Raw genomic sequence first — 23,234 nt, 5'->3', positions numbered from 1 at the left:
ATGCTTTAAAACAATCTTGTTGTGATTTTATATGTACATCTCTGAATTCTATTGCTTTAGATGAAAAAAACACCTGAAAAAAAAAGATATTTTCCATATGTAAAGTGCATGAGTTCTCTTGTGTGTACTCTAAAAAAGCTCACATGCATCGATACATTAACCACTCAGTTAACAGTCCCTATAACAGAGAGTAAAACAGAGAGAGAGAGAAAGTGTGTGCCGTTGTGCTCCACATCCAGTGCTTCTTTGCATCCTTCCCAAGTATGCCTAGAATAACCGCTAAGGAGACAAACACTGTCCATAAAAGCCATGGGTGGCAGCTGCAAGAACTTAATCCAAACAGACAAAGGGAGCCAAGTGGGGGAGAAAATCTTACCCTTTATTCTCTTGTGCGCCCTCATTCCTTCTCCCTATACTTGGCTTCGGTTAATCTTCTTAAAATCTGCGGTCACAAGTTCAATGCCATGCAGGTGGACGGACCCACCACCAACACACACACACGCCGTATACGTGTGGGCGGGTGGGCAGCAGAAAAGCATAACAGAGCAATTTTCCAGGGGAATAATGAGATAAATAGGCCAGGCAGATAAACCAGTAAAAGTGTATGGGGGCTAATGAAAGCCGCTGACTCTGGCTAGGTGATTTATGGACACTGTTAGTGCTGGAGCTAACTTTGGCATGTTTCTAAACACTGGCGCTGCCTAACATCCCCATAAACGCGCACTGAAAAATGATCACTACTTTTATACACAGAAAAAAGAGCAGGAATGGCGAGGTAAAGAGGGGGAAAAAGAGACAAACATGCTTCCAACAACAAATAAAAGGAATTAAGTGTGCGCTCTGAGCCTGGATGAGCTGGGCAAAGAATAACTCCACGATGGCAGAAGAGAAAGTCCCCTTCAGCGCAATTGAATGCAAAACAGATTAAGCATCAGCATGCTGTGCCTCTGTGCCTTTGAAATGAAACGTCACAATACAGTTAATTTGTTGAGGAGACACTTTTGCACAAAGGATGTGGGCAGAGGAGGAGGGTAAGAAAGACAGGGAGTAAGAGAGAAACTGAGTGAGATAGAAAAAGAAAGACAAAGAATGAATTGGGAGAGCTGACTCCTCACAATCCCCTTTTCTTTAGTTTTTTAAACAGAACACTCAATATCATAATCACACTCTGAAGCCTAAGCATTTACGTCCATTTTAATATTTAATACTCCCTTTAATCTTCAGTGGCATAAATCAAAGAAGAAAATGCCTCTTTTCAGTATGGGTACTTACTGGCAGGATTTCTTTAGTCATGTTGCACTTTTTCTCCAACAGCTCATAAACATACTGAGTGATGATCTGCAGAGGAAAAAAAAGACACAGAAAACACACAGTGAGACATTACACTGATAATACAGTCTTAAAGCAATTAATAATTTTATATTGCTGTTGATACAAATCCATCCCACAAAAGTCAACTAAACTGTGTGCATGTGTGAGCAAGTAATAGCACCCACTGTCAAGCTTACAAACAGAATAAAAAATACTATTCACAGCCCTCGTTTGCCCTCTGGTCTGTGTGTGTGTGTGTGTGTGTGTGTGTGTGTGTGTGAGCACGAGCAACTTGAAAGGGTCTGGATTGTACTATGTGTAGTGTGTGTACGTGTGTGTGAATCACAGTGTAGTGAGAGTGTTGAGGTTGTAAGTGCCAGGAGAGGAAATCTCCTGTACAAGCGAAGGGCTGATGTAAGTTATGTTTATCCCCGCAGCCACAGCACTAAAGAACCTTATATACCGAGTCATTCCAACCGCGGGCCAAGCCTTTCATGGTTCAGTGACATTAACAACGTTCTTTTCCATTTTCCTTATTTTTTTTCTTCTTCTCCCCCTGTCCTGCTCAGCTGAGAACACAGAGAAGCACTCGGAACAGATTTCAATTTTTGATCAGGTGTGAGAGAGAGACAGAGGAGTTAACAGTGATAATAGATGGCAAGGCACGCCACCGCTAGCAGTAAGATGTAGTAGAGCTATTGACGCTGTTATGATGTCTCAACGCATGCTATGACAAACTCTCTGTCCTGTACATGTCACAACAATTGTGTTTGGTTGATGGACCACAGAGAGAGCTGCTGCTGCTATGGAGGCTCACATTGGTTTGTTTTAGAAGTGTTAGTCTTACTAAATCAGGAAACCAAAGGCCAGCCGTGGTGCCACAGCTACGCAGCGCACCCGAGCTCGAGTCATGCTGAACCCATCGACCCCCAAACACAAACAAGCAACAACCAGACACTGTTATGTCTCGCCGCACAGAGCGGGATGATGCCCAAATGACATTAATGTTTGGAAAGGAGAAAACCTGTGCTGAGACTTAAAAAACACCAGAAAGCAGACATGCACACAACAAGCGGAACAGGGATTGGTCATTGCATTTTTTTACTAAATGAAATGTTTGGTTAACAAGTTAAAAATATATATCCATTTATAAATCCAAACAATGTCAAATCATACAAATTGACCTTCACAAGCTGCCGGTGTTTTGCAGAACCCAGCAAACTTCCTGTGTGTACTAATGAAATTACTTATTTAGAGAAGGGAAAGGATCACTGCTCAGTGCTACAATGCCAAGTGCAAAAATGTTCTGAATCAGTACAGAAAACTTAGAAGAAAAGCAAACAAACAAACAAACAACAGTAACGCAACATTTAAGGGACATGAGGTGTTCAGCTTTTGCAACTTTTGGCACAAAAATAAACAAATAAATAAATATTCTCTAATTCTTTAGACCACATTTCATTGTTTTATGTCAACCATGGAACAATGAAATTATGCATAGTTCTAAAATTGCATGTACCAAACTTACTTAATAGATCTTTGGAACAGCAAGGTCAAATGCAAATTACGAACTCACAAATAAATAAATAATACAAAGAGCAGCTTTCGCGTCAAACATGAATTTAATGATAATCACAAAACTGTAACGTTATACCCAAAATAAACTCAGTGCTAACATAGGATACTCCTTAAAGAGCAAAACACAAGAATTACATTATGAATCAGACACATATTGGCCTTATGCCAGCCAATCAAAGGCCAGCAGACAGACCAAATGAAATCATTGATTCTACCATTTGACCCTATGGGAGGGTGGTGGTAGAGGAGCTAAAACAAGCCCACCTCACCCCCACAGAACCTCACAGCTAATTCACTAAAATGTCAGCTGGTCTGATGAAGACTAAAATGATTCTGGGCCTCAGTATGCTAGTGTTTAATGACATCAATAAGCTTCACAGGAAATTTCATTTGCAGCATGTTATTTGTTCTGTGCCTCAGGTGGCTCAAGAAACATCTGATATAAAATAAGAAGAGAGAGTGATGGGGAATAGGGAAAGGAGAAAAAATGTGTGTGCGGGGAAATGCAAGAGTTTCACTGCATGAATATGTTTCCACTCATAAAAGATAATGTAGATTATAAATAGGAAAATAATATTCAATGGACTGCTGGGTCATCGTATCAATTCTCTTTAGTTTATAATGTCAAGATCCAATAAGAGCTAAAGAGGGACAGTGCCACCACACAACATCCGAATTCCTTAGTAACAATGGCACAGACTGGATACACACTGAAACACGCACATACACAGGCAACCTACTTCTGTGCCGGCCTCCGAGGACTACGCCTCAGCAGCTGATCAGTACAATAAGAGAGGCCTCTTTGTCACCTAATTACCAATGTGTATTAGTGCTTTAATGAAAATGCCTGCAGGATGCAACTCTGAGTGTCTACATTGTCAGCATCAGACGATAAGACAAGCACGAGGAACTGATTTGGCAAGTAATATTAAGACACACAAAGAGAGGGGAAGCAAGGGAATGAGATGGAGAAACACAGAAGCATGTTTATAGGAGTGAAATCAATAGGTTTCACTGCCACAAATGCTACCATGATCTTTTTATCTGCAATTCGCTTGTATTATCAGGCTAACAAGACACAGGCACAGCATTATTTTAAATGTCAGCGCAGGTTCAAATTACATTAGTTTAGACTATTGTAAAAGGTTGAGGTCAAAGTCCCACACTACATGATGTTATCTTCAGGGACACACACAAGTGTGTCAGTTTGCAAAACATTTGTATCTGCACCCTTTACTGGGGTTTTTTCAGCCTTCAGAGAAACAAACTCAGACAGAATGTAAATGATGATAAATTGTACTAATAAAACAAACTTTCCACATGCCTGTGATAAATATACGCAGATCCTGGGACAATCTTTGGAGTACGAGGTCGCCTCTATGTCTGTGGTTTGTGTAGAGGAAGCATTGCGGTGATGAACCATGAAGAGGGGGATCAGAGAGGAAGGAAGGGACTTAGAAGGAAGCTCAGCAGGAGGAAAGAAAGAAGACATGAAGGGAGGGATGTGAAGAAATCCCCAGGACACATAGTCTCATGCCAGCTCCCACAGCGGTGAACAGCTGAGAGGAGAAGGGGTAATTGAAGAGGGGATGTGGGAGAGAGAGAGAACAGTGCAGTGCATGGCCTTGATAAGAGGCCCTTAAGTGGGTGGGCAGTGACATCAGCTCCTCGCAAACTCCTGGTCATCCCCATAACAGTCTCTTCATCACTCACAAACAAACACCACGCCAAGGTCTTAATGAAGACCATCGTGGCTGCAAGTAGATATACTCTTAAACTCCTCACAGAGAAGAAGACCTCCCACATTAAGTGTGTGTGTGTGTGTGTGTGTGTGTTCTCCCACTGATTGCAACAGTCATGCCTGGTTTGGCTGACCGCACCTGGGGCAATAAGCAGCTCAATCTTCCCAGAAACACAAAATAACAAATATTGGGAGTAAGAGAACCAAGACAGGAAGAGGAGGAACAGGAATAAGGGAAAGCAAAGAAAATATTAAGAGAAAAGAAGGATCGGAGCGAGAGGATGACAGTGATTAAGCAGGAAATGGTTTTGATGCTCAGTGCAAAGGGAACAAAAACTGGGGTTATAACAAGGAAGCAAAAGAATGTCATAATCTAAAATTAGCCCACAGACAAAATCATAAAAATACAATTTGTTTGTATGTATTAATTATTTTTTTAATAACATATTTTCAGCTGTTTTTTAGTCTCAACGTTTAAATAATTCAGAGTTTAAGTTTGAGAGCCAGTTTCAGGAAGTTAAAACAATGTAATCAGAAACATTTTTAACACTTACTGGGGCCACTGAGGCCACACCTCTTCATCTGCAAAACTATATTTAGGTGGAAGAAGGCACGTGTGAGGACATAGTAAAGACAGAGACACATACTGTATACACACATACACATGAAACCAAAGCAGAAGCACACACGCCTCTTGTCTCTCTAGTCCAGAGCCCTCTCCCAAAGCCACTTAGCCATAGAAACCAGAGAGCAAGAAGAGGCATCAAAGCTGTTTATATAATGAAACTGAAAGAGCTGCTCCGTGCCGTATCACTGACTGCACCCAGAAAAGCATTCCTTCTTCTCCAGAGAATAGAGGAAAGGAAGAAAAAGAGGGGAGAAAAAAAAAGAAGAAAATCCCCCTGAACAATGCAGCACAACAACAGCGGCAACAACAGCAAAGCATACTCAGAAAGAGAGATACTGTGAAAATGAGAGTGAGCGTGAGGCAATAGAAAGGTTGTTTATTTTAAGTCAGCCTCATGTACCAACAGAAAATGTATTAAAATAGGCCCTATTGCTGTGAATTTGTGATCTGTCAGTCCGCGTGGGAAACAAAGAGAGAGAGACAGAGGGAGAGAGAGACAGAGAGGGAGAATGCTGTAATTCCCATGAGGTCTCTGTCATTCTTCTGTCAGAGGAGAGAGGGCTCTCCAGGGGAAGAGAAAGTTCTCAGACACAGACAGACAGACTGTTTACACTTAGCGTGGATATCCCTCTCTCTCACTCCCTCTCTGCCCTCCCTGCACTGCTCATCCTAATGGCATCATAATGACCTCCTCAGGTGTTAACTGAGAAGCCGGCAGAGGGCTAATTCAAACTAAGGTATTGTATGCCTCGGTGGGTGTCGGCAGCAGCGACAGATGTCTTTGCTGTAACTACCAGCTCTCCTGTCTTTTCCCCAACAGCCCTTCCACCCCCACCCCCATCCCCTGCCCAATTCCCTTTTCTTTCATCAACTCAAATCCACCTCACCCACTCCTTGCAACCATTTTTTTGTCTGGATGTGTCTGCTTCCTCCTTCGTGCTCTCGCAAAAGCTGCAGCAGCAGTTTTAAAGTGTTTTGGGAATGGATACGTGATGGCAGTCGGTGGCTCAGGGCAGACAGCTGTCATTTATAGTTCCTCTTTAGAGAGATCCCATTAGCTTCCCAACAAAATGGTCCACAACTGTTATGGGGCCTCCTGGTGCTTTAAGTACAGTATGGAAGCCTATCTCCAGGGTTTCCATCATTGGCTAGATGCAACACTTAATGACTGCTCAATGACTTTTTATGGGTAACTCAAAGAACCTCTAAAAGCAAAGAACATAATCCATTTCTTGTTCAAAATGGGGGAAAAATGCTTCAAAGTTTGTTTAACAGAACAAAAATGTAAAATAAAACATCTGATTGAATAGCCTGTGAATCCAGTTATTAGTAAATAATATTTCTTATTACACCACTACTTCCCTACTTCTCAAAATAAGTCACGTATATGACTGTTTTTTTCTTTGGATACTCTTTGAAGACTAGAGTAAAACTAAAAGAGTAGTACACTGATGTTTCTCAGTGTATTTTCCAAAACACTGTCAAAGAGTTTGATTACAAAGGTTGGGTAGTGTTAAAAAACAAAGATGCAATATCTCACAGGAAACTTGTTTAACTGGCAACAGGTCAGCAACATGACTGGGTATACAGTAACTCCAGCAGAGCATAGCTCAACAATTTGGGAATAATGCCTATTTTCTGGGAGGACTGACACTGAGAAAGAGGCAGGCTACACTCTAGACTGACAGCCAGTTATTAAAGGTACAGCAATTTAATCATAACTTTCATCGGCAAAAGTACTTTAAGATAAGGGGCATCTACCATTACTCTCAAAGGACAAGCAGTAAAATCAAAGGCCAAACACTTCAAGCAGGCTAAAACATATATAAAGGAGACGTGGGGGAAAACATTCCACATTGTTGAGCACAGATTCATCATTTCAGATTTATTGTATGAGTAATATTCAAGCTCTGTTCTTTGAACACCTCCACAATTTTTGTCTCCTTCCTTTGTTTTTTTAAACATTATTATGTCACACTGTGTCACAGAAATTGTCTCGTTAAAATTTAGAGGCAAAAACACTTTTACACTATTTTACACTTTTACGCTTATTTGCAAACTTTTACACTATATAAAAGTTTGCAAATAACAGTTCAGTAGTCAACATGATTTAAAACAGCAGGTTAATTTGCTAGTGTTAGGATGTCAGTGCTGAACACAACCACGCTGTATTTGTTTCTTTAATATTATTACGGTAGCCAAAGTTACAAGTTCACAGACCCAAGACAGTATGTACAGTGCAATTCACACACTGTGTTAGATTAAATTAATCCAGATATTAACCCACCCACCGAACAATTTCATTGGATTAAGACTAGGTACAATTATAATCACCAAAGATTTTCTTTTGGCTGACTACAGTTTTTTGTTAGAAACCTGTTATACCTTCTTATTGAATATTTGCGCAGCGGGATTTATAATGATGCAGGATAATAACCCAAAACAAACCTCGCAGGTTTTCAAGAAGTATCTGAAGGCCAAAAAGAAAACAAAGAGAAAAAACAAAAGAGGCATTTACACACACCTGAGCTCAACACAAGGGAAAATATACAGGGACAGCGAGCTTTCCTGACACCACAAAAAGCTGGAAAACATGGATTTTGCACACAGGCCTATCTCAAGCACATTATGTAATTAAATACTAAGACATTTTTTCAAAGATTGAATTTTAATTTCAGATCACAGCTCATATCATGATTTCTAATTATAAATAATTAATGCCATTTAAAAGTATCTTCACATTTGGTCTCAGACTTTTGTACCACACATTTTATACCCTTCACTTGTTCTAGCACCAGTGCCCGAAACCTTGGCTAGCAAGTCGCCAATATGACAACCAATATCCATAATGTGGAAACAGAGTGAGACAGGAGGAGAAAAAAAGATAACAGAGGGACTGTAGATATTGTATGAGACAAGAGAGAGAGAGATAAAGAGACAGTGAGAAAATGAGAAAGAGCGAGAGAGGGGGAGAGGGAGAGAGAGACAGCTCTCTAATTCAGCCATCTGGCTAGCTTTACTTCATTATAATATTCTGACTGTGTGTGTGTGTGTTTACAAATTTGTGACTGCCTTCCATTCGACAGATGCAGACAGAGCAGAGAAGAATCCTCATTTATTAACAGCTTAATAGAGCTCCATCTGGGCCAGACCCTATGCTTGTCTCCTATCAGAGAGATTCATCACCAAATCACTGGAATTAGACTACAACTGACACCTACACAGGCTGAGGTGACCCTGCTGCATTGAATAACATTGCACAGATAGCCCACTCTTTATTAAGCTGTAATATGCCATAATGATAACACTGAGAGCCAAAAATGGGAAATGTCACTATACCAGTAGTGTGTGGGGTTTTCAGGTGGGTTTCTCCAGTCCTATCTGTACAGAATAACCTAGCTTCCCTTACAAAACATAGTTCATATTATTAATAAACAGATGCTTCTTGAGTACATTTAAAGGTTTTCAATTTATGGATCTGAGGAATAACCTTCTACTATAAGTCTGCTATATAGCGTACTATAAGTATTTCGTTTATTTTACTAGATCTAAAAATCAGGGCGCTATCTAACCTTATGTAGCATTTCTTGATTTTGGAACCACAGCCCAGGCACGTATTTCCCCCCCTCACTTATATGCAGAGAAATATGACCAATGGTCTCCGAACAAAGTGGACTGGTGGAACTTCTCTCACATACCATCTGCAAATCTCTCTACATAATACCATGATTATATGGCAGAAATTCGGAATGATTTTTTTTATACATAAAAAATTATTTGCTGCTCTTGTGCTCAACCAAAATTTTGTTCCCATCTCTTTCTTTTGCTTGGAGGCCATCACACCAACATTCTCGTTCTCCCTCTTTCTATCTGTCCCTCCATTCAGACGAGGCTGAAGTGCAAATTGGACATCTGGTGCTGTGATGTGTCTGACAATACAGCCGCCACCCTCCCGCCTCCGCGCACACAGACACACGAATGCACGTGCACATACAAGGAGTCCTCCACGCAAAATGCAGAACTGTGAGCATACAGTGATGGTAAAAGGAAGAAAGGAAGGAGAGAGGGAGAAATGGACAGAGGCATGGAGAAAGGGAGGGAGAGAAAGGAATTTGATTGAACATTAGGGGGCAATGATGAAGCTATTCTATTCACACTGCCAGGGGCAAACACATGCACCCATGTCCTTGTGCCATCTTACACAGCTCTTGGGCTGAATGTAGCTAGTTCTCAGACCGTCTCAGGTGGCTGGCTGATAGAGGGCATTAGGGTGTGTTGTGGAGTGGAGTTGGCTTATAACAGAGCTGTCTGCATAGAGTGTTGTTCCACATTTACCCTCATGACATCTGCAAAAAGTCTTCTGTCTGACATAAAGAACAGGATGATAGTGTTGAAAGAAACGACTACACAAACAAACAACAGCATGCAGTAAGAATTCAAGGAGAAATACATTTGCATGCATTGGCTATACAGTTGCATAAATAAGCATACAGGTATGGCTTTGTACACACACACATACACACACGCACATCCTTAAACCCGCACATAAAGAGGCTGACTAAGCACCATAACCTACTTTTACAACCAAAGGCATACAATTCAGTAGTTGTGTCTATTTATAATGGAGCATATTTCTTCCCAGCAAAATCAATGCATTTGTACTTGCAAAGCTGTATGAGAGGTACAGTATTCATTTTCTTGAATCATCTGTGGCCTAAAAACAACAGACAGATAATATTGCTTATTCAGGTAGTGCTCCTTTCTTCTTAGCCAGTTAATCTCCCGAAGCACAACTCATACAGTATTTGTTCTCATTACACAAGCTCACATCAACAGGGATTGACACTATTTCCTTTCTCCTACTCTGAAGAAGATATAACTGTCAATTTTTTTTAATCACAGGATGAATAAAATTTGCATACATTGTGCTTGATGATTATTTGCTTCATCTGAATGCTTGGCCCCCCTCAGATGCTCGAGTTCAGCTGGTTTAAATATCTGTGTGTTCTTTCTGGGCCTTTGCTTTCCTGCTACCAAATGTTTGTTTCTACATCCTCTTTAGATGCTGGTAGATAGCGCCCAAGCATTCAAAAGAAAGGGGGGGGGGGGGGGGGGGGGGGGATTTACAGACGGCTCTCAAAGGAGCTACTGTATACAGCATTAAAAAAAAAAACAGGTAATCCCACAAACAGGTCTATCACTTTGCTTTGAACTTCAAAGAATGTTCACAACAATTAAAAGCAACATAGTAGGGAATGCAAATTACAAAAAGGAAAAAAAAAGGAAAACATTACAAAAGAACATTTGTCTCATTATCTTAATGCATATTGTATGTTGTGGAACTGTGGGAGTGAATTAGAGGTGAACTTTATAATGGTGTATGTTTGGATATACAGAAAAAAATTCTGTATATCTAAAAAAAAGGTGCATCAAAGAGCTCCACAGAAAATATTGAGCGCTGCTTAAATAATGCATTTCGTTAAAGCAAAATTTTTTCAAAGGTACAGTCAGTTTTTTTTAGTTTATTTAACAGAAAAAAATAAAATTGTATTCATAAATATACAATTATTAGTGTGTAATTAGAAATACTCCTATGTATCTTAGAAATGCATAGGAGCAGACACCAGTTTGTGAAAGCCACCATGTTGCCAAACCATCTGAAAATACAGTGACTGAGATGGACACTATCATTACACCTCTCTGCATTTTATGTATGTGGCTAGAGACTGGCCACATGCATAATAGGCCACAGACAGAGGAGAAGAGAACATTCATTTTAATTCGGGTCTGCATCATCAGACTCTACGATATGAAGGATCATATCGATGTTTTAACATCTGAGAAGAGGTCTCCTTCACCAAAGAAGTGAAAACAGAAATAGACAACGCGACTGACATATCATGTCATTCTCTTCCTCCTCTTTGCTAACTGTCCGAGCCCAACAGTGTCAAGCTAACAGCAGCTAACAAAGGCTAATAGCAGCTAACAGCTCAACAGTTGCCGATAAAAAAGCTCAGGATATCTTCAACAACTCACCTCAGTATTGCTGTCATTGAACAGCCATGAACTTTACTGACTCGTCAACTTGTATCGAACTCCATTCACAAAGTTTTATAGCTTCCCCCGAAGTAAATAGACGTGGACACGTAATGACAGCTGAGATAAACAGCAGACTGACAGTCTACACAGTACAGATGTATTTTGTATTTTGAATTGGGAGGGGTGAGAAAACAGAATTCAGCTGACTGCAATCTGCAATCTGCTCACATCTAGTGGTGAGATTTTACAAAAGGTGCCTTTAAGTACCTAGTGACACATCTAGTGACTTTTTGGACAAACAGTTACCAAAACCTACAGATGAGTGTAAAGTCTTCTCTTCCACCATAAACAAACTGCTGTCTGTGGCTACGCAGTTGAGTGAGAGGCTGTGATCTACTTGCACAGATATGCACAGTGTTGTTTGGAAGGTCTGGGTAACAAATCATACTTGAGAGCATTTTTAATGATCACTTAACATTTATACGCAGTCATATGAAAAAGAAAGTTTTCATAGGATACTATGGAGGTCGGTGAAAAAAGTACACCCATAAGAAATAAATGGACTGGTTCTTATATAATGATTTCGTACTCTGCTTGAGCACTCAAAGTGCTTTATCCAACACACCACATATTTACATACACATTCACACAAGCAGTATTTAACACTACCTGCTCCTATCTATTTGTATACATTTATACTCTGAATCCATTGGGCACAACTCGGCATTCAGTATCTTGCCCAAGGACACTCTGGCATGTAGACTGGAGCAGCTAGGGATCGAACCTACCAACCTTCCAATTAGAAGAGGACCTGCTCTACCTCCTGAGCCACAGCCACCCCAATTAAGAGTTTAAGTAGGAGCCAGGTGCCACTAATCAAATGCACTTGATGAACTGATTATCAGGAAGTGTGACCACGTCTTTAAATGGAGAAGTGTGGCCAGTTTGCTGGTGTGGAGCATTCGGATGTCTGTTAACACAATACCACAATCTTTCCAGGAGTCAATACACCAGCAAATTCACTCCAAGGTGAAACCGTGCAATGATCAGAGAAAATGAAAAAATAAAAAATATCATCACAAAGGGTTCATCACAGTTATAAAATCAAGATTCTTAAAAATAAATACAATTGATTCAACTTAAAGACAGGTCTTTAGTCATGCTGAGAAATATAATAAAAATATGAATTCATTTGTACAAGATCATGAAAAGCAGTAAAAGGAGTGTGAATCTACAGGGTGCCAGACCTCTATGTTTCGAACCAAATAACTTTTTTTACAGCGAGTAGTGTAAAGTAATATCCTAAAAGGGACCAAAGCATAATGTTTTCAGGTCAGAGGAAATAATAAAGTCATAAAAAGAAGGATGATTATCAGCTGAAGAAAATGAGACTACCTATACCTTTTTCAAGTTGCTTCTCAAAGTTCAGCTTAAAATTTTTGGCAGAAAGCTTACATCATGATGTGAGTCCCTCACTACGTAATGCTAGAAAAACAAGCTCCAACATTAACTGAGCAACAAAAACTGAACTTAAAAGTATTATTTCCCTAAAGTAGTAATGTCACACCGCCAACGATCCCTACAAATACCAAAATTTCATGATTCCCGGTACTAAATTAGCCACAAAAAACAGCTTCAGACTGAAAGTTGTGAAAGTATGCTATTGTGAGATTTTTGTTTTAGCTTAAACGAGATAACATTAGCGTTGGTTTAAAAAGGCTAAGATTCACTGTTAATATACAGAGTGTATCAAAAAGAATTTCCCGATTTCAAAGTGCTTTAATTGCACAGCTGTTTACCGGTGGAGATCAAAACAGGGGACTCGTAAATTTCACATGTTTGCAGATAGGTGGGATCCCAACAGCAGGGACTCTAGACATGCTCACAAACGTATGGGACGGGTTTGACTATTATATGGACCTGTGCCATGTGTCTGGAGGGGGCACATTGAGCACTTCTGAACACTACAAGTTTTACATGTAAAACTTTATATTCAGGAAGAATTTTTAAATTTACCACAAGCTTTTATGGCTAATAAAATGAGCTTTTTTAAAAATTAGATTATGCTTTTTGATACACCCTGTGTATGTTTTTAATGTTAAGTGAACAAAAAACTTATTATACTCAGTGGCTGTAGATTCTATTGCCTGTCTTTGTAGAGCAAGTTCAAAGTGCTTACTTAATTCTGTATTTTAGTTGCCTATAGCTTTGTGTGTCAGTCTGAGCCTATTTGCTGTCCAAACAGACAACAACCAGTGCAACATCTTCTCACCAGTCAAGACAGATAATCCTAATAAGCTCAGCAGCTGAAGCCAAACTTGATCAATATGGCCCAAGTGAAGTATAATAAAGCATACTATGAACTGGCAGGCCAGCAGAAAAAGCAGCGTGTTACCTCTCCAAGAGCTTCATAGCGTTTCTGGTTCCAGCGGTGGAGATCCTCCCTGGCATTGAACACAAAGGGTTCACCCGTTTTTATATGGCGGAGCTGGCCATCTGTGGGAAAAAAATGTAATGGGACAAAAAGACACGTGTAATAATAATAAACAATACCTTTCTATTATTTCTATTACAGCGTGCAAGTAAAGTAGGCGAATCCCTGCTCTTGACAGCACATCAAAACGTACATCTGCCTGCCAAACTAAACTTGACTTTTTTTACTGCTTATTTTTTATCCCCCCCCCCCAATCTGGCAGGTACAAGGCCCATGGATGCAGCAGCATTCTTCCAGTCACGACTCCAACAGCCTTCTGGGTTGTCTGGCAGGCCAGAGCTGGACAGCTGGTATGGTAAAAATTCTCTTTCCCTCTCTCTGTCTCTTCACTCATCTAAAAAGCCTCTCCCCTTCCTCTTTAACAGTGCCCATCTCCCTCTCCCTCTCCTTCAGTGCTCACTCTGGCGACAGGCCACAGTTCTGTCCCTGCCTTTTCCACCTGAAATCTCCAAGAGCAAAGACTAAAGTGGGTGTGGGAAAGGTTCTCAGTATGTTTTGTGTATGCGTGTGAGCATGAAGGGAGAAAGTTCGGCTGGCAAGCATTAGGCACAACGACAACTGCTCCTCGTAGTTCCTTTGAGGATGTTGTCTGGGCATCAGCCAATCACCCTAAGCAGTAGAGCTTACACACACACAAAAACCCACACAGATCAGAAGCTCCAGCCAGGAGGACCAGGTGTGGGAATACAGTAGGTGTCACTTAAGTATCTGCGCTTCCGTAAATTGCTACAAGTAAGCCACACTGCCATTACTACACAAAAGAATTGACAGAGAAAACGAAAAGTCTTTGGAACGATGTTTAAGTGATTTATTATAATTCAAGGAAACGAGGGGAGCTTTTAGTATACTCAAGATATATTTAATGCAAAACAGTCCTAAGATACAAAAACAGTGTTCAGAAATGGATCTACTTTTTTCAGCAATTACCCTCATGTGGCTGTGGAACCCCCACCTTAGCAATGAGCCCATCGATCCTCCAGTTGACACTACAACACAATAAAACACTAAACAGTGTTAAATTTAATTTTGACCTTTATGACTGCAAAAATTGTAAGAGCTAAGCCACAAAAAGTACACATACTTAACCCAAATAGCCAGGGGGCTCTCATATTTTCTCAATTATTGCAAAACGTAAAAACCATCTAAGATATAAATAAATAAATCTTTGCAAGATAAAAGAATGCGCATTTTTTTCATTTCCTTCTAAATTGCCACCATTTTCACACCTCTATCAATGTGATAAATCGTACATTGCTAGCTCACTGTATATAACAACATTCGCTTTCATAGTTACTTGTTAGACAACCTGTAATCCTGAATGCAGGTTCGGTGTCGCTTTGCATTAAAAAATAGATTTGTGCCTGAGAGGTACACAAGAAGTTAGGATAAAGCAGTGTGCACAAAAAGTACTTTGAAAAAAAAAATCAATTATGCATTCGTGGAGGTGTGAGGATCTAAACACTACTGCCTAAAAGAGGAGCTATAATGAAATCCTACAGTAGCAAAGGTGTGTGTGTCTCTGTGTAGGTGCGTGTGTGTCTGTGTGTGTGCATGCATGGGCTGGGGGTGATCAGCTCCACCGTCTCCCACATCACATCCTCTCAAAGGAATAACATTTTCTCAACTTTTCTCCTCTTTTTCTGTCATAATTAGCATTCTGTTCTCAATTTGGCCGCTTAATTAGGTGTACATAACCTTGGATTTCCAGTAATGGAAAACCGCAGGGCTAGCAAGATGAAGCCATCATCTTCAGTGATTAAGATACCTGCAAACTATTGTACACAGCCTCTTCTGTATTCACATCATTACATGGTCAAATTAACATTTTTGTTCCACCTGTCTCTGGCTAAAGTAGCCCGAGAGCAGCTATATAAATGCCTGCAAGCCAGAGCGACTGTGTGTCGACATACTAGAGACATTGCCTGAGGGCCACCATAGCTTTAATAGAAATGCTATCCTTCAAAAACAGGCCTGAGTAGAAACTGACAAGACATACAGATTGGTAGGGCTGCGCAGTGTGTGTGTGTCTGTGTGTGTGTGAGAGAGAGCAAGCTCTTCTTCAGCTGGAGATTTTACACAGGATGTGAAAATAGAGAAATACAGAGGAAGGGATATAAAAGGGATGAAAGGAGACAGAAGGAGGAGGAAGAGGAGATGGAGAGTCTCTGAATGTGTTTCTGCCTCCATGGTAGACTGAGCTGGGACTTGCGGGTGGGTTAGAGTGGTTGGCGGGTGTTGGCATAATAGCCGGTGGGGGCTAAGTCTCCATGTCTCTGTTCTTAGGCACAGCGAGGTTATGCAAATGCTCCGTCAGGCAGAGGGCAAGGCTGAGTAGGTTACTGACGGGCCGTAGAGTACACAACATGTCCCCCACTCAGCCAGACAGACAGCCAGTAGAGACACTGACAGAGAACAGAGAGAGGGTGAGAGAGAGAGAGGAAAAGGCTACAAAGGAATACTAAGCCAAAATCCCGAGCACTACTACCTTTCCAGCTCTTCCCCTTTTCTCCACCTGGTTTGATTAAAGCAAGCCAAGAGAATCCTAAAGAGACTTTCATATCATTTACACCCACACCACTTTGGCTTCAGCTCTGCTCCTTACTCTAATGTTGAATGACATGCACCTTTACTTGCTCAAAGAGACATTGTCATTAAATATAAAATGCTGACATAACACAAAAGCGAACGGTAATGATTCCAGTTCCCCAACCTGAGGACCATGACCCATCTAGCACTCTAAGGTGTAATCTCACGGATCACAAGACGACAAAAGAAGTAAATCAAGGCAGAAAAAAGTATTACCTTTTTTTTTTTTAACACAAATCTGACCTGACTTTTACAAAATTTGCTTACTGGTGGATTTCATCAGTTTGCAACAAAAAGTTACAAGCACACATTGCTTTATTTTAAGGCGTCATTGGAAACCACTACAGCTGACACGTAAAAGACAGAGCCTTGTATATTTCCCTGGAATTTACTTCCAGACCTTACAGAGTTTTTTCCTCAATCCAGACAAAATGTAACACATTCACCTCAGTTAAAGAATTATGTCTATGCTGTCTGCAGTGTTACTTATGGCAATGAGAAACTTTCTGTATCTCTCTCCCTTGGGTTTGAGTGATCTAAATTTTCTTATCGGGATCTGTGTGAAAGTCAGTGTACCATTCAATTTGTTGTGACCATGCAGATTCATCCATGACGCTATGACACTACAGAACTGTGCACGTGTCAGCAAAGAAGGCTACGAGTAGACTAGAAAAAAATAGCATAACTCATCTAATCTTTGTCATCTTTGACATCTCTAGATGTCATGGGATTTGGTGTTTTTTGTTACGGCAGCAGGCTTTGTGTAACTGGTCAAACTGTGGAGCTCATCATGACACTTTTGGCTTTTGTTTTAAAAAGTAAATCTATGCACTCACATTCATTAAAGGCATATTCAAACTCCTCCAAGGTTTTGGGGAAAGTGAAAGGAGGTTCATCTTTCTTCATCAGTTCATCCAAGTCTATTCTTGACAGCAAATCTGTGGAAAAAAAGCAAATGATTTTATTTCAATGACACAAACTCCATCCATCCATCCGTTTTTTCCACTTATCTGCATTATACAAAATCCACACATTCATTTTGTAATCTCTGTTTCTCTCCCACAATGTTGAAATCACTATGTACATTTTACTTTCATTATCCCCATATGACGAAGCAACAGATGCTTGTTTAAACTAAAAGGTCTTCTTAAATCATCATTAAGATGTATAGTGGGTAGAAAAGAGAGCATTCACATACAATACATGCAATATATACATTAAGTATAGTTTTAAGTTCAAGAGACAAATGTTTAACATATCCTAACAGAGAGATACCATAAAATGTCTTGGTAAGGTGTAAAACTGACATGTGGTTATTCAGCAGTCTACTGGGGTGATGTATAACCATCCAGCCATTTTCTTCCACTTATCCAGTTCAAAATCACGGTTGGACCAGAGCCTATCCCAACTGTCGTAAGAAGCGGGGTACACTCTGGACAATTGCTAAGAGGACTAACATAGAATTAAGACACTCTAGGCCAAATGTATGGCCAATTTAGAATGACCAACCCAGGGAGAAGGGGCCAAGCATGCACACTCAACAAAGAACCACTGTGTCATTACACAGCAGTTTTATAAAACCATTAAGTGACCCCTTGACCCCTGCGAAGGGTGGCTCCAGTCAGAATAAAAAGGTTTCATCGTAGTATAAAGGTGATCAGGTACTGTTACACTGTAAGGGCTCTCAAACTACTTCTGACATGACTGGCAAGGTAAAGGTTCACACTGAATACACCATGATTTTTATTAATCTTGAACAATAAAATTAATCAAGGTTGATCCATCCAACCATCCATCCATTTTCTGATGCTTATCCAGGTTCAGGTCGTGGGGGCAGCAGTCTGAGCAGAGAAGCCCAGACTTCCCTCACCCCAGTCACCTCCTCCACCTCATCCTGGGGGACTTCTCCTGGGCCTCCTCCCAGTAGGCTATAACTCACTTAGGAACTGTCCAGGAGGCATCCTAATCAGATGCCCAAACCTTTTGGTCCTTTCAAGTCAATTCATATTTTTATAGTTTGAATATATTTTTATAGTTGATTCATACTTTCATAGTTTTGGTTCATTTACTAAAATTAATCACTTTTAGTAAATGGAGTCAGTCAGTAAAGGTCAGCATAACAGCATCAGCAAGTTTTTAATTTTCCCTAAAGAAAGAATATAGCATGTTAAGTTGTATATTTCTCCCTAGCTGTCCTCATCCTAAATGCAGTGGCTCTCTTTCTTACATTTAAAGAACCACTGTTTTAAACCACGCTTTTAAACTATTTCCATCATTTAAGAAAGCTTTTTATTTGTTCTTTTTTAATTAAGAATTATATATATATAAATATATTTATATATATATATATATATATATATATATATATATATAATTTAATTATATATATATATATATATATATATATATATATATATATATATATATATATATATGTTAAAGACATTTTATTACAGCTCATAATCTTATTGATTTGTGTGGTATTGAGTCTGAAATGATGGTGTGCCTGCCGTTAGGTCAAAATAGAAGAAAAAGACCTTAATTTGGTTCAGAAAAGTAAAGCCTGTTTCCCTCTGTTTTACTAATTCTCCTTAAATGATTATTTATTAGTGTTATCATTATTAATAATAATTCACCTTTGAGTGCAGTAGTTTTCTCTCTATCTTCCTGGCCAGCAACCTGGGCCATGATGATCCACAATATGAACAGGGCTGGTGTTGCAGCACAAAAATGAGAGAGCATGGGTCCTTTCCTCCCAGTGATCACTGAGGTGAATCCTGTCAAGTGACGCAATAAAAAGAATAAAACCAAGAATTGGGCATGAGTTGAGTTAGTACCACATATAAAAATATTTCTCAGTATCAGGGACTACAACCCTCTGTAAGACCACAATAGCAATTGGGTCACAGCATGCTGCACCTGTAAGGTTGCAGCAGGCCATAACATTAGGGATGTTACTGCTCCGTCCTGCTCTCCTGTAAACACTACAATCTCCCAGTTTCTTAAAGAGAATGAATTAGTGATTCGTTACTCTATAATAACACAACACTGCAGCTATCTGTCAGCCATAATACCATAAAACATGGAGGAAGTCGTGTTGCCCACTTAGCACACGTGCAACAGCTGAGTTAAATATGCAAACACAGCGAAATTCTTCTTCCTTTAAAACTGCGCTGAAGTTACTACAAAAGCGGCATTCATTTTCACACGTATAACTCTCTCTGACTCCTCCGTCATTTTCTCCACAACAGAAAACATCTGTTTATGCTCTGTGAGAAAGAAATCCCCTGAAAAAGAGCCAGCCCCCTAGATGGACCACTGCGAGCGGGTACAGCAGGATATTCGTGTTTTTATTAGACGTTTATTTTAACCAAACGAAGCAGAGAGGATCGAGCAGGGAACCGCTATTTACAGCGGATGCATGCATACTTTCATTTCGACTCACGCACCATTAGCAGGGTATGCGACTATCCAGTTGTTGCTGCTTCCTTGTAATTTTGTAAAACAGGAAGGACTCTCAGCAATGCTGCATGGAGCGCGTGAGGCTTCCGGGTTACCGGGGCAACGGACTGGAAGATCCATTTAAAGAGACAGTAGCACAGCAGCTGCAGGAACTTGTACAGATGTTCTCTGGCGTGTGATTGCCATCAGTTCTCTGATCCTAACTCTGTATTGCTCGGTGATAGGAGCATAGTTGCTCGAGCAAATATGCAACCCTGTGTTGATTTATATTTAATAAATCAACTATAGTTCGCAAAATATACAATAGTACAAAAATATAATACACTATTTCCATAACAGTGTGGCGATCGTGGCTCAAGAGTTGGCCGCTCGTCTTGTAATCGGAAGGTTGCCGGTTCGAGCCCCGGCTCGGACAGTCTCGGTCGTTTTGTCCTTGGCCAAGACACTTCACCTACTGCCTACTGGTGATGGCCAGAGGGGCCGATGGCGCGATATGGCAGCCTCGCTTCTGTCAGTCTGCCCCAGCGCAGCTGTGGCTACAACTGTAGCTTGCCTCCACCAGTGTGTGAATGTGAGAATGAATGAATAGTGGAATTGTTAAGCGCTTTGAGGTTCTCGAAAAGCGTTATATAAATGCATCCATTATTATTAAAAGCATATTCATCAGTAAAGTCATATAAGGATCTGTATGCAGATAAACAAGCAATAGTCAAGTCATGATATGTAGTGGTCGTGCTACCTGTTAAGTACTTGTATCTGTGTACACAGTAACTCTGTGTGGGCCATAATGTCTGCTGCAGTCTTACTGAAAAAAGAGAGAGGATACCTGTGGACCAGTCAACACCTTCCTGATGGTATTGTGTGATGCCTAAGAGTTTGTCCTCAAAACTCTGCATAAACTAACGGGCTGACTGAATGTGTGCTTTTGTGTCTTTGGGGTACATAAAATGCATTCTTTATTAAATTTTAAACACATGTAGTGACACAATGATTGCAATGTGTTTAAACTGATAGGATAATAACATAAAAATGCTTAGGTGTCTTTTTAACTGTCACAGTTTCAGTATTGCATGGATGCTAAAGATAGTTTTGGTAATATATAACTCCAATGAACTTGTTTCAGGTCTGTCACCATATAGTACTGTGCAAACGTTCTGAGTCACATCTCGTTTCTATATATTTTGCTCCAAGGAACCAGATTCTTACTTTTTTTTTTTTTGCAGAATTAAGTGGTCTTGAGCAACAGGAAAAGGACTTTCAAAGTTCTATGGACATTTTTTGCCTTTCCAGTCATTGTCATTCCAGTCTTTGTACCTGACTATTTTCAGAGGAATGGGTTTCTTTAAGCCACTTAACACTGACCTATGAATCATTTAATCATATAAAGGGATCTAACTCAGTTGTATCTTTTGGCATTTGTTACTTTTGAGATTTATTACTAGCAGTATGTAACAAAAACAAACAATCAAGAAACAAACAAACAAGTGAAGAGTAGCTCAAGACTTTTGCACAGTAGTGTATATAATTATAGAAGCAGGAGGATAATACTCTAAGAGATGTTAGTTTATGGTGAATGTTGGGCCATTGTATCAGAATAACTTAACCTTTACTTTACTTAAAATTGATGTAAAGTGTGATTAGAAACATTTTAACAACAAAAAGTAAAAAGAATAAAATAAAATATTACTACTACTAATAATAATAACAATAATAAAGGCTCAGGGCAGCAGTGGGCAGCTCTCAGAATGACACAATTGTTTTGCTAATGTGTTACATCTTACCTTTTGTTCTGTTTAACATAATGAACTAACCCTTTTTTGATTCTTCACCTCGTACCCATAGGCATCGGTGTCCTGTAGGAAAAAGCTGTTGGAAATGTGTAATATCAAATGGACTGGCAGTTCTCGAGCATTTTTCTAGTTTAGTCTGACTCCTTGATGCACTCGGACACAGGACTGTTCTCACAAAACATGAGAGAGTGACATTGTTTAGAGCCTGTTACAGTATATCCAAAGGGAAAGGAGGGTAACTTGATTGAAACTAGACTTGCCAGACTGATACTGATACTATGCCACAGGTGATTTACTAAAAAACTACTATATCTGCCACATACTGCTCACCTGAATCAGGTGCCTGCAGCTTTACTTCACACTTTTTGCTGCAGATGTCCTACTGGTGTCCTACTTTTTATTGGCTTTGAATTGAAACAGTCTCTCTGGGGAGTCGCAGTTCATCTTTTTTCTCAAGTAGAGCAATGGCAGTACCGCAGAGAGATCTAAATAACAACTAAAAGTGGCACGGATAATCACTCAGTGTGACAGGGCAAGGGAGATGGACAGTCTGTGCTTGCAGTAGACCACACGTATGGGCATGAGGGACGGAAATGTCTAACAAATGCATCATCAGTTTAGAAATTGAAAGCCAAAGAGGAGCTGGGAGTTGACATAAGGAACAAACATATATAGTATGGCTCTAGCTCAAAGATATTCTTCATGTTGCTCACCACATGTTGATGAAAACACACGGATGAGCATGCAAACAAAGATTCTACGGTGAGCATTTACAGTGGAAAATGCACGAGACTGAGAGTAATCAATTCAAAACTAAAAATGCTGCAACGGCTCATTCTTTCTACACATGCAATCAAGACATCAGGGATTCTAAAAGGATTATGTAGGTGTGGTAATCCCCAACTAAATATGCATTATAAAACATGTTTTGTTTTTTCATAATACTTTGTTGTGAATTAACTGTCACTTTCATTGAGACTTGTCTTTTGAGTCTATCACTTGAATCTAGTGGAAATACATATTTAATAAGTGAACAGGCGCTCTAAAAACAGAGCAGAAAGCAGTTATCAAAAAAAAATGTATTTGGCTAGCTAAATATATATTCTTTTTTCTGCAAAACAATAATAAAACTGTTTTGTTGTCGCATTAAATACAGTAAATTAAAAAAAAGGAAAGAAGAATGTTGTTTTCTTCTTGTTTAGCCCTTTTTTGTGTGTGACAAAAGCAGAAATAAATTGCTGAAGATTTTGTTGTCTTGTATTCTCTAAGTGGTTTGATGATTGTAACCCTGCTACATTTGCATCAATAATCTAGTTAAGGGTAAAAAGAAACGTGTTTTTTTGCAACAGGAAATGGTTTCCTCCTGTTTCAAAGACACTGTGGTGTGTAGCAGTCTTTGTGAGCTGAAATTGCACTCTTATAGATGAAAAGAACAGAATTTGAGTTGATAAATCTCTTTTTTTTTTAACATCAGGCATAATTGGGGACACATATGTACTCCAACACATAATACTAATATCATAATCACAAAGATTATAAATCACTGATTCAAAGAGATCACATATTATATACAGGTTGTATGTAAAGAAGGAGAATATTCACAGG

At 39.7% G+C, this 23,234-nt stretch overlaps 1 protein-coding gene across 1 annotated transcript in view; it reads right to left on the bottom strand.

The window, feature by feature from the left end:
- Positions 1–19,911, bottom strand: part of arb2a (ARB2 cotranscriptional regulator A) — a 167,595-nt gene extending 147,684 nt beyond the window's left edge. Inside the window, exons 1-5 of the mRNA XM_084946367.1 lie at positions 19,827–19,911; positions 19,014–19,154; positions 17,214–17,315; positions 13,693–13,793; positions 1,273–1,338 (exon numbers count right to left, since the gene is read on the bottom strand). Coding sequence (XP_084802493.1) covers positions 1,273–1,338; positions 13,693–13,793; positions 17,214–17,315; positions 19,014–19,119 — 375 coding nt within the window. The 5' untranslated portion in view covers positions 19,120–19,154; positions 19,827–19,911. The remainder of the gene's footprint in view (positions 1–1,272; positions 1,339–13,692; positions 13,794–17,213; positions 17,316–19,013; positions 19,155–19,826) is intronic.
- Positions 19,912–23,234: the final 3,323 nt, after the last annotated feature.

The sequence above is a fragment of the Perissodus microlepis genome, chromosome 12 (assembly GCF_051167445.1).
Source record: "Perissodus microlepis isolate ML-2025 ecotype Zambia chromosome 12, ASM5116744v1, whole genome shotgun sequence".
NCBI lineage: Eukaryota > Metazoa > Chordata > Actinopteri > Cichliformes > Cichlidae > Perissodus > Perissodus microlepis.
This window is presented reverse-complemented; position numbering and strand designations above follow the sequence as displayed.